Source organism: Vanellus vanellus (genome assembly GCF_965231255.1).
Source record: "Vanellus vanellus genome assembly, chromosome: 10".
Classification (NCBI taxonomy): domain Eukaryota; kingdom Metazoa; phylum Chordata; class Aves; order Charadriiformes; family Charadriidae; genus Vanellus; species Vanellus vanellus.
The window spans coordinates 12,516,402-12,527,536 of NC_138915.1; the positions used below are offsets into that span (position 1 = coordinate 12,516,402).

The window sequence follows — 11,135 nt, forward strand, 5'->3', positions numbered from 1 at the left end:
GCGCGGCCGGGCCTGCTGGGGCGCGGGCACCGCCATCCCCGAGGGCCGGTGGCCCCGGGCGGTGGGGTCTGTGCCCGCTGCCTGCCCACGTGCTGCCTGCGGGGCAGGCATCTGCCTCCACCTCCTCGGCGCCGCCGGGCCTGCCCTCGCCTGCTGCACCGCGCCCTCACGCCGGCCTGCCAGGGCTGCCGGCCTGCGGCGGCGGAGCCGCCGCCATGTCCCATGCCTCCTCCTCCTCGTCTTCCTCCTCCTCGTCTACCTCCTCCTCGTCTTCCTCCTCCTCGCTGCCCGAGTCCTCGTAGAGGCAGAGGGTGGCCTGCACCGGGAAGTTCTCCAGCAGCTTCTCCCCCACGGCGTACAGATAGTCAAAGGACTTGGACTTGGGCCAGAGGAGCCTGCGCGGGGAGAGCCGGGCTGAGCCCCCACCTGCCCGCTGCCCTCGGGCCCAGCCGGGGTGCCCAGCAGCCGGTCCGGGACGTACCTGACTGGGTGCTGGAAAAACGCCAGCGTTTTGTCGGGGCCACCGTCCCCCGCTGCCTCCCGAGTCCGAGCCTGAGGAGACACAGTCGGGGTGGGACCTGCCCTGGGGGCTCCTGCTGCCCACTCCTCCTGGCATGGCGGCAGCGGGGCACACGGGGATCCTGGCTGGCAGTGAGGGCAGGAACCTTTCTCTCCCGTGTGCCGGGGTGGTGCCCCACAGACCTGGCAGACCCTTGAAGCTGGCTTCTCCCCCCTCCTCTGCCCCTGGGATTAGGTCCTCGTGCCCCTCCCGCAATGGAAGCTGGCATCTACCCCCCTCCCCGACGGGCTCTTTGCCAGTGTAATCTTCCCCCCGTGCTCAAAAGCTCATGCCCAGGCGTCCGGCTAACTCCCTGAGGAATGCCCGCCAGGCCTGGGAACAGGCGGCCCTTTCAGGCCCCCACGGCGCAGCTGTGCTGGCCATGGCTGCCCAGGGGGGGCTGCCTGGCCCTGCCCCAGCCAGGCTGCGTGGGGCAGAGGGGTGATGCAGCAGGGCCGGCGGGCACAGCACTGCCCTGCGACAGCGCCGGGGGTGAGGGAGTCTGGGGCAAGAGACTGGTGCGAGAGGTCCCAAACAGGGACCCCAACCCTGCCAGCAGGAAACTTGGGGGGTGCAGCAGGGAGTGTAAAACTCACAGTGTCCGTCTGCTCCCTCCGCTGCCCAGTTCCTTCCTCTGCTTGGGGCAGCCATGGTCTCCAGAGAGGCAAGGATCTAGGTGAGGAGAGCAGGTTCAACATGACGGCCGCCCAACCTGGCCGACTCCCCTGTCGCCTTGCTCCCCCCCAGCGCAGCCATGCACCTCCAGCCCCACAGTCTCACCCACCCAGCTCAGCCCCTACCCGGGTGCATGGCCGGGGCGCCGGGGACATGCAGGTGCACTCGTACCACCTCGGCCTGAGTACTCCTCGCCCTGCTCCAGCCCTCCCCAGCATCCCTGGGAGCCCCCAGCATTGCTCCCCAGGCTCTGCACCCTCTCTCCCACCCGCAGCTGCCAGCATCAGAGGGGTCCCCATCAGAGCAGGGAGCTGCACAGCCTTCACCTGAATCCATCTGGAGCCTTCCCCATTCCACCCCCCACGCACCCCCTGCCCTTCCCACCCTCCCCAGTCTCCTCAGGCTGCCCAGCACCCAGGTACCTTCCCCCTTGCTCCAGCCCTGGGGCTGGGCAAGCACTGGCCACAGGCACGGAGAACCTGTGCGGAGGCAGGCAACAGGCAGCAGCTTCCATAGTGGCAGTCAACGGTGTCCCCTCTGATGCTGCAGACCCTTGGTGAGGACACCTTTATAGCCCTGCCCCGGCTAGTGACTCGCAAATTCTTTGGGGCAGGGGCAAGGGCAGGGGAGCAAGGGACTAGGGGTGTGGGGGCAGCGGTCCCCGGGGTGTGAAATTTGTCCCAGTTGTGTAAACAGAGGGCGGGGGAAGGCTGGGGGTGGAGGGGCTGAGATTCCTGGTGGAAAAACAAAACACAGAAGGGAAAAGTTAGACACCATTTGTGAGAAAATCCCCAGGGGGGAACAGGGGAGAGCAGAGACAATTAACGAGGATGATAAAGTGCTCTTTGTAGCCATTTGCATAAGGGAGGGGGTACGTGGGGAAGGGATGGGAAGTGCTGGGGCAGCATGATGGGCATGGGATGGGGACAGTCCAACAGCCATGTGATGGGACAGCCTGATGGGCATGATGAGGGCATGCCCTAGGGACAGGGTGATGGGCTGCAGTGGTGGCAAGCACAGAGCAACCAGGAGGCAGGTGATGGGATGCTCGAGAGAGGACAGGGAGGGAAGACAGATGGCAGGGGTGGACCCCAGGCGCAGGCAGGGCAATGGTCCTGCTCAGGCATCCACAGCCCCTGCTTGGATCACCCCGGGGAGCTGCCAGGCGCTGTTCCTACACTGCCAGCACAGTGGGGAGACCACACGCTTGCCCATGCTCCCTGCCTTCTCCTTTGGCTTTTTTGAGATGTGGACCACACCAGAAGGTACAGAAAAGCTTCTCGATTTGAGGGTGCAAGGCTTCCCCCCACCCCAGCACTGTCACGCGTCCTGTCCCTGCCCGCTGCTCCTGCCTGAGTGCTCGAGGCGAGGTGCCACTGGCAGACAGATCACCTCCCGCTTCTGGGAGGGTTTCAATTTGGGACAAGGAAAGAAAATAGCAAATGGTTCCTGCTGTAGTGCTGCTATCAGCATCCAAACACCCTTGTCCAAACGTTGGCTGGACCCTGCTCAGCTCTGAGCACAATTTGTCACCAGGGGCCCTCCCTGCCCCTCTCCATCTGCGGCAGCCGGTGAACGGGAGGGGGCACGGGGCCAGCACAGCCCTCATTACCGTCTCCATTTGCTCCTCATTTGGGCCAGGAGCCTTACAACAACAAACCCCGCGGAAGACAAGCAGGGCCAGGAGGAGTGAACTGAAAACCTGAGCTCACCCTGTGGGCATGGGGAGTTCAACCTGCTGGCATTTCACTGCCCCTCCAACCCCAGCACAGGTGACACAGCTCGAAGAGGACACATGGACAGTGGCACACAGTCATCCGCCGGCCACCAAGGCTGGCCAGAAAGGTGACAGCAAGACACAGACCCGAGCCACTTAGGCAAACCTACCCTGATAATTAATAGACAACAAGCAAAAAGAGGCGTTCCAGCTCCCCAGTCTTTCCCGACTCCGAAAGGGTTTAATTCTGATCTGCAATAAGCCTCTGATCCAGGCTGAGATTTTCAGGTGGATTTTGCAAAGCTGTAGCTAAACAATTCGCAGCCCCTGATCCCCTGGGCCGGGGCCCCGGCCGCTCGCCCTGCCCCGACCAGCCACCTCCGGTCCTGGGTGACCCCCGGCCACAGCCACCTTCAGTCCCGCACCGCGTCTCCAGCCACCTCCGTAAGTACCGCAGAGCTCCAGCATATCCCTCCTGTGCCGTTTTGGCAGCACCCTACGTATTTCTTTTGCAGCTACACCCCTGAGACAGAGCAGGAGGTCTTGGTTAGTGCACAGGAAAGGAGACAGAAAGTTGGGAAATTTTGGTACCAAGCATTTGAGGTACCAGCGGGGGGACAGGGAGAGGAGCGGAGGCGCTGGGTGGTGGCGGCGCTCTCAGGCGGGAGTGTTCCCAGGGCGGGAGGCCGCTGGCCACAGCGTCGGCACGGTGTGGCGTGGGCTCAGTCTGGTTTCGCAAGACGCAGCGGGAGGGGGAATTTTGAAACAAGGCAAAGGGAAAACAAACCACCCCACTCCACTGCCTCTGCCAACCCCCCGCCCCCGCCCAGGGCTGCAGGCAGGAGATGGCACTAGCAGAAAAATCCCCGCTGCCGGCAGCGAGCACAAGCTGCGCCCCAGTGTGCTCACCCCACCGAGGGATGGGTTGCCCTGCTCAGCCGGGGCACTTCAGGGAAGCATCCCCAAGTCGCTGCCAGCGTTCTTTGCCCTGATGTAATTCTGCCCTCTGTGGACCTCCGGGCTCTCCTAGGGATGCAGGCGTCACTGTCACATGCATCCCTCTCCATCGTTGTCCCCAGCAGCACAGAAAGGTTGATAACCATGGTTCAATCTCAGGTGGGCACATCCCATTGTCCCGCCGGATCCTCAGCAGCTCAGGAAGTGTGGTGGGTGGCTGCAGATGCCTTGAGTGAGCCCCGTGCAGATGGGGAGGAGATGATATCCCCCTTCCTTGGCTGGGGAAACCTCAGGGCCACCACCTGAAATCACCTCTGGCAAGTCCCAAGTAACTGGGTGCAGCTGTAGCTTTTTGGCTTCCTGGGCTCAGGATACTGCAGAAGACAAGAGACCCCCAGGAAGGCAGCGGGCACTTTCCCCATCAGCATCTGGCTCTCCATCCCTGCCCACAGCCCCAGCGCAAGGGAGGGCTTTGGCGTCCTTCCCGGGCAGTGCTGCTCTGCCTCTGAAGTCTGGCTGGGGAGATAGCGGAGGTGAAAGGGCACTTGGCGCTCCTCCGCAGGCTTGGGTCAATCGTTAATCGGGGAGGGATTGCTTTCCACTCTTTGCAGGTAACCTCTCCTCCCCCCGGCTCCCACCCACACGTCGGTGCCCGCACAAAACCAGCACCCCCAGGAGTGGGGTGGAGCTGCGGTGCCGCGAGCGGAGCTGCTGGCAGGGCCATGGGAAGGTAAGCGCGCGGGAGCGAGGCGCTGGCAAGCCGGGTGAGAAGCCACGAGCCCCAGGGAGGTGACAGCCAGCACCCACCATGGTCTCCATGGGGCTCCAGCTGCTGGGCTACACCGTGGCCTTCCTGGGCTACATTGGCACGCTGATTGCCACGCTGCTGCCCAGCTGGAAGACCAGCTCCTACATTGGCTCCAGCATCGTGACAGCCGTGAGCTTCACCAAGGGGCTGTGGATGGAGTGCGCTACATACAGCACGGGCATCACCCAGTGCGACATCTACAGCTCCCTGCTCAACCTGCCTGCCGACGTCCAGGCAGCCCAAGCCCTGATGGTGAGCTCCTGCGCCATCTCCTCCCTTGCCTGCCTCCTCACCGTCGTGGGCATGAGGTGCACCGTCTTCAACCAGGGCTCACCGGGCAAGGACCGGGTGGCAGTAGCGGGCGGTGCGGTCTTCATCCTCGGGGGGCTGCTCTGCTTCATCCCACTGGTGTGGAACATCCATGTGGTGCTGCGGGATTTCCACAATCCCATCCTCCCCGACAGTATAAAGTTTGAGCTCGGGGAGGCGCTTTACCTGGGCATCATCTCCTCCCTCCTCTCCCTTGTTGGTGGCTTCATCCTCTGCACCTCCTGCCCTGCCCGAGACCAGACAGCCACGTACACAAGCACCTACCAGCCTCGGCTGCTGGCAGGCAAGAGTCCCCGGCCCTCCGTCATCCAGGCGCAGAAGACCAAGAGCGAGCTGAACTCCTACAACCTGACGGGATACGTGTAGCAGCTGCAGATGAAAACCAGGTTGGCACCTCTCCCAGCACCCCAAAGCATCTGGGCTGGCACCGAGGGAGCGCGGGAAGAGGAAAGGACACAGCGGCACCTCCCGTGCTCAGCCCTTTCACTCACAAATCTTGGGGGGGTTTGACCCTGCTCTCTCCCCAGGGATCCTGAGAGACTTGTGACTGCTCGGAGATCCCAGCTGGTGGCTTACATCAGCGAAGGACCCCAAATCTGGCTTCTGTTCCCTCCTCCATGCTGCCAGCCCACAGGCAGCCCCTGGCACAGCAGGACCCCAGCCCGCAGCCCCAGCGAGCCTGCCTGGATGGGGATGGGTGGCTTATGCCCCCGGGGACCAGCCCACTGGCCGCAGAGGCATTACAGGGGGGTCAGGGCATCTACATGGGTCCAGACTTGCTGCTGGGGCGGTTGAGTGCTGGTTGCAAACCGATGTCGCAATAAATCTGTGTTTCTAGCCAGGCTGTGGCTGAGCTTTCCTCCGGCAGCGAGGGGCCCTGGCAGCTCCCCCGGCAGAGTGAGCTGGGGGGGGGGGGGTCATGCTTGCCTGACTGGGAGGTCCATAGGGCAGAGGGCATTGCCAGCCCTTGTTCTGGCCTGTCCCCCCCCCACCCCATGGCTTTGCCACCCGGGAGCCCAGGTGGGTGGGAGTGCTGTTGGGCGGGGGGGGGGGGGGGGGGGGAGGTGTGTGCATAATCTACACAAAAAAAACCCTACACAGTTTGTCTCTGGGCACCACGCTGGGAGGTTGCCATGTGCCACTACTGCAAGGGTGCCGGTGGGGGCAAGCACAACACCCCAGGGGCTAACAGCAGGCAATGTCATCCATCCCCCCCCAGCCCTGCTCGATTCTAAGGGTGCAGGTATCACTGGGACCGGAGTGCCCACAGGGGGATTCACTGCCCCTGGTTGCATGTGGCACCTCAAGGTCCCCAGGCAGTGGGGAGAGCCCCAGCATCACCGCATCTCCATCCCACGATGCTGTGAGCGCTGGCACCCAGGAGGCAACACGGCTCCAAGCACCCAAGGCAGCCACTAGCCATGGCATGGGCTGCGCACCCCAACACAGCTGCAGAGGGGTCTTGCAGGTGGGTCCTGAGTCCAGGGGTCATTGCAGGGACTGTTTTGGGAGAAAAAGCACCACCAGTGAGACACCGGTGAGCTCCAAGGGATGGGCAGGCAGGGACCAAGACTGCTCCACATGACCCTTCGGCAGTGGCAGGACATGCTGCGTGGTTGCAGCCCTGCACAGCAGTGGCAGCACGACAACTCGCATGGGCTGCTGGTGGCACTGGGGGATGCCGGGCATGTGCCCGGGCACGGCGGGATGAGAGGAGGTGCAGGCAGCCCAGCCCTGCAGCCCACCAGGGAGCAAGTACCTTTTAACCACCCTGTCCCCTTTGACATCTCACCGCCGGAGGCGAGATAACCTCTGCGCTGCCGTGCCACCGCACAGGGCAGCCCGGGGACCTCCTTGTTCTGCCTTCCTGTCCTCCGGGGAGCAGGAGGCTTTGGTCTATCTGCTGCCCCCTCGTAAAGCAATTTAGATTAGGTCCCAGAGAGGAGGGGACTGTGTTTCCCGCTCAAACATCACCACCATTGCCCTTGCACCAGTGAAATCACATTTGCCATGGTGTTAACACGCTCCTGATAACAGCGAGTCACGCTTTCTCCCCTCCTCACCGAGAAAGGGGCCACCTGGGGAACCATCCCTGGGGTGACGCTCGCTGGACGGGACCCGGGGGGATTTCAAGGCAAAGGCCAGTCACCCTCTTTCCATGGCCAAGGGACAAAGCGCCGCCTCAGCCCCGGACCGGCTGAGTTACTTCTTGCTGCCCTGGGGAAAAGAGGATGGAAAGCATCCAGGGGGCTTAGCCCGGCAGCTGCAGCCCCCCAGGAGATGCCGCGAGTTCACTTAAGTCCTTCGGCTGTAAATGTTTTGTTTCTGGGCAGCTGACGCAGAGAGGAGGCGAGAAAATAGTTGGTACGAGAGGTCGCGCCTCCGACGAGGAGGAATTCCTGGGCGCCGCGTCCTCAGCCCTCGCCTCCCACCCCTGGCTGCGGGGCCAGACAGCGCTGCCTGTGTCTGCAGGCAGGGGCTCTGCTAATTAAACAAAGGGGCATTTGAAAACGCTCGATTCAGACTTTGATTGCCGTGGGGCTTATTAACACTTTGATTCACGCAGCAAAAGGGAAGATTTCTGGTTTTAGAGGAGTCGGCTTTTGCACGGCTTTCCCCCAAAGGGGAGAGGCAGCCGGCACAGACAGGGGGAGGCAGAGCGAGAAGCTCAGCTACAGAAACACCCGTGATTTGGGCAGACGGGCACAGGGCAGGGGCACTGCGAGTGCCCCCAACATCCCCCAAACCCCCTTGGGTTTCGTAATCACCTGTGCAAAGCCAGACCCCCCTGTTCCGTGGGTGCAGCACATCAGCTTCAGCTGCGGCACAGCAGGAGAGGAGCTGAAGAGCATCACACCGAAAAGGGGGCGAGCCTTCCCCAGCCCCCCCACGCCTCCAGCCCCGCTGAGGGGCAGCCCCTGCGCTAAGCCCGGGTGGGCGCAGGGAGGTGAAGCTTTCTCCCCTCCAGCTCTCCTGGCCTCTAACTTGAACGCACCCAAAAGATGTGGAACTTGGCGACAGGGTAAGGCAGGTTGAAAAGGGCTTTCCGCTTCTTTGCCAGCAGGAGCGGAGGATGGGGAAGGGAAGGACACCGAGTGCACAAATGAGGTGGTTATCTCTGCCTCGCGCAATAGCCACGTTCCCCGTTACCGATAAGCCGGGTCCCTGAGGGCAGGCTGGATGCGGCCCAGCCCAGGGCCAGAGAGAACGGGAGCCCAGAGCGCCCCGGGAGCCAGCCCTGCCAACGGCGAGCGTGAGCGAAGGGATGGAGCCGAGCCAGCCGGCGCCGTGCAGAGCCGGCCCCTCGCCTCGCCTCTGGCCCCTCACCAGCTCAGCGGGAAGAGCTGAGGGTGCTCCAGGTATTCCCACAGGAATGCCACGGAGGAGCACGGCCCCAGCTCAGGATGGGAGCGGGATGCTCAGGGGGACGGGCAGCCACGGAGGAAAGCAGAGGAGGGGTGGGAAGAGGGCTGGGTGGGGAATGGCTCCCTCCTCCGAGCTCCGGGGCAGGAGCCCTCACCTTGCAGGACATGGTGGAGCAGGGAGCCCGGCAGCCCCTCGCCGGAGGGCCGGGCTGCCACAACCAATCCCCCATCATAAGGAAACGAGTCCTTCCCCTCTCTTCTCCTCGCTCTGGATGGTGCCTCAGATGAAGAAAGGGGGCAATGAAATACCAACATGTCCTTATCTTCAAAAGCAATAGAGGCACTATAAACACTCAGCACACCCAAACCTGCAGCCGTGCCTGGGCCGGGGGCTGCAACCCCATCGGGTGGGCACAAGAAACATGCAAAAAGTCCCAGCTTCTTCTTCCAAAGAGGGAATGACACATGCTCATCTCCAAGCCCTTTGCAGCCAGCCCTTGCCCACCGGCCACCCCCACCCACAGCACCCCTGGCGATGCTCTGGCCAAAGCCCCCTCCTGCTTCCCCGTCCCGGCCGCTGCCCCATGCCAGCAGAGCCTCTTCCCTTGCAGAGCACTGGGTAGGGGTGCCCGGGGGGGCAAAAGGGCACAGGTTTGTCCCAGACCCAGCCAGATCCCATGCCTTCTGCCTCCCTGGAGCCCTCCAGGCAAGCAGAGCTTAGCACCTTCTGACCTGCCTCTCGCTCCTGCCTAGCACCGCTGATCTGAAACAGCAGCAAATAATCCATGCAAGCTCTCTGAGGAGTATCGGGCCAGGTGCTGGGAGAGCCCGTCTCTGCCCGCAGCCCCCGGGAAGTGCTCAGATAGGAGAGGCAGCAGGGAGAAGAAAACTCAGGCCAAGTTCTTGATGGGCCAAGGCACTTGGAAAGAGTCTCCACATTCCTCCACCCAGCCACAGCACACTCCCAGCCGCCTCCCGTGCTGCGCCGGAGCCTCCCAATCCCTCAACAAGCCCGGGCTGGCATGGAAGAGGATGAACTCTTCCTACCTGTGGTGTTACAGCCGTGTTTTCAGGAGCAGCAGAGGACGCACTATGGAGAGGGGCTGCTCTCATGCACTTCAAATCCTGACTCCCGGGCTGGGCTAAGCAACAGCTGAAGTCATGGACTGTGCTGGTGGGAATAGGAGATGCACTCCTCCCCCCGGACGTGCCCCAGGCTTCACCTGATGTCCCCACTGGTGGCCATGCTCTAGACCAGGAAACAGCCTCATGGTTTCACCGCAGGGCATCTATGATGCTCAGTTGGCAATCGCACTCACATTTTGCCTCCAAAGTCTTCCTGCCCTCCCGAAGCCTTAGGGATGGCCCTGTCTGGATTCACACAGCCAGGAGACTGCCCGGAGACAGCTGGTGCCTGGGTCTTCTGGTTTTAATGGGAGACATTGCAATGGAGGTGAGGAGTAGTGAGAAATCAGGTCCTCTTTGGAAAAAACCTTCAGTCAGAGGAAAAAGCTGTCCACAAACTCATGGTTTTCCATAGCTTCCTGGAAGAGATCTGTTTAAGGGTGCTTTAAAGGATCTTTTGATCTTTAAAGGAAGATATGAGTGAAACAGGGCAGAATGAACTCCATGGCACTGTAGGGGACAGAGACCTTTGGGTGCACCAGAGGAGATTGCTAGAAAGCACCTTCCTGGCTGGGTTTGAACAACAGCTCAGAACTCTATCAGGAGAGTTATAAAAAGCGTTTATCTCGGAAAGCCATGATACCTGTGAAGAGAACATGGGGATTTGATCTTCCAGGCATTACATTAACATCACAACCAGATTTCTCCGTAATTTGAGTCCAATCTATGGTAGAGGAGTTTCAGGTTAGTGATCTCAGCAAACCTAGCATACGTGCAATCTGTAGCAGCGAGAGCAGGCTTTATCAGTAGAACCTACTGATTCAGTGAGCAAAATAAGCTTTATCAGCAAGACACACTCTTATAGTGGTGTAACCACAAGCTCTTCCAGGGATTTTATAGAAATATTGGTGAAAACAGACTCCATCTCCTGCCAAAATCTGCCCTAGAGAATTGAAGAGAATTTGTCCTGCACCCTCAGCAGCTCCCCTGCTGATTAATGGTTAAACAGCACCGCACTGCACAGAAGAGATGAAGACCAGAGGACCTCAAACACCCTTACATGGACAAATCGAGCTGCAACCACATTAGGTGGTCCTCAGAGTCATCCCAAGCAATCCAGTCTACCAGCCTGTCATCTCCAGGCTTGGGGTACACTTGAGGGCACCCACATTTCAGCAGCTGCTAACCTAGGTTCATACCTAGATGATGTTCAGACCCCAGACACCGCCGAGGCCTTCCAAAATTTCTGCTGTGTGCCAGGAGTCTGGAAGAAACAAGAAGTCATCCTGTGAGCAGAGAAACCAGGGAGGCTTCACCAGCTCTGGGGTTGCCTCTTATCTCTGCTCTCTGCTCAGGGTTTCAGAGGAAGGCTGTGCTTTGATGAAGCTTTTCCCACACTGGAGAACTAATCTTTAGTCAAGGCAGGTGCCTTTTTTCACAGAACTTATGCACCATCTATTTCTGGGATGTCCAGCCTGCTAAAAAAGGCTAAAACCAGGACAAGACCCACGTCACTAAGAGCATGATTACCTTGAACTCACTTTCCTAGAAAAGCTGTCTCTAGGTTTTTCAGGTCATTGGAGCAAAGTCCCACACCAC

The 11,135-nt window shown here is 60.8% G+C and overlaps 2 protein-coding genes across 2 annotated transcripts; one reads left to right on the forward strand and one right to left on the reverse strand.

Annotated features, from left to right (window-relative positions):
• Positions 1 to 75: 75 nt before the first annotated feature.
• On the reverse strand, positions 76 to 1,257 carry RIPPLY1 (ripply transcriptional repressor 1; the record flags this gene model as incomplete). Its single annotated transcript, XM_082488446.1, is given in 5 exon segments — positions 76 to 405; positions 408 to 472; positions 474 to 583; positions 586 to 645; positions 1,156 to 1,257. Coding segments are annotated over 5 exon segments (576 nt in total). The 3' UTR covers positions 76 to 166.
• Positions 1,258 to 4,716: 3,459 nt separating this feature from the next.
• Positions 4,717 to 5,492, forward strand: CLDN2 (claudin 2; the record flags this gene model as incomplete). Its single annotated transcript, XM_082488282.1, has 1 exon — positions 4,717 to 5,492. The coding sequence occupies one exon, from the start codon at positions 4,717 to 4,719 to the stop codon at positions 5,410 to 5,412; it is 696 nt and encodes a 231-aa protein (XP_082344408.1). The 3' UTR covers positions 5,413 to 5,492.
• Positions 5,493 to 11,135: the final 5,643 nt, after the last annotated feature.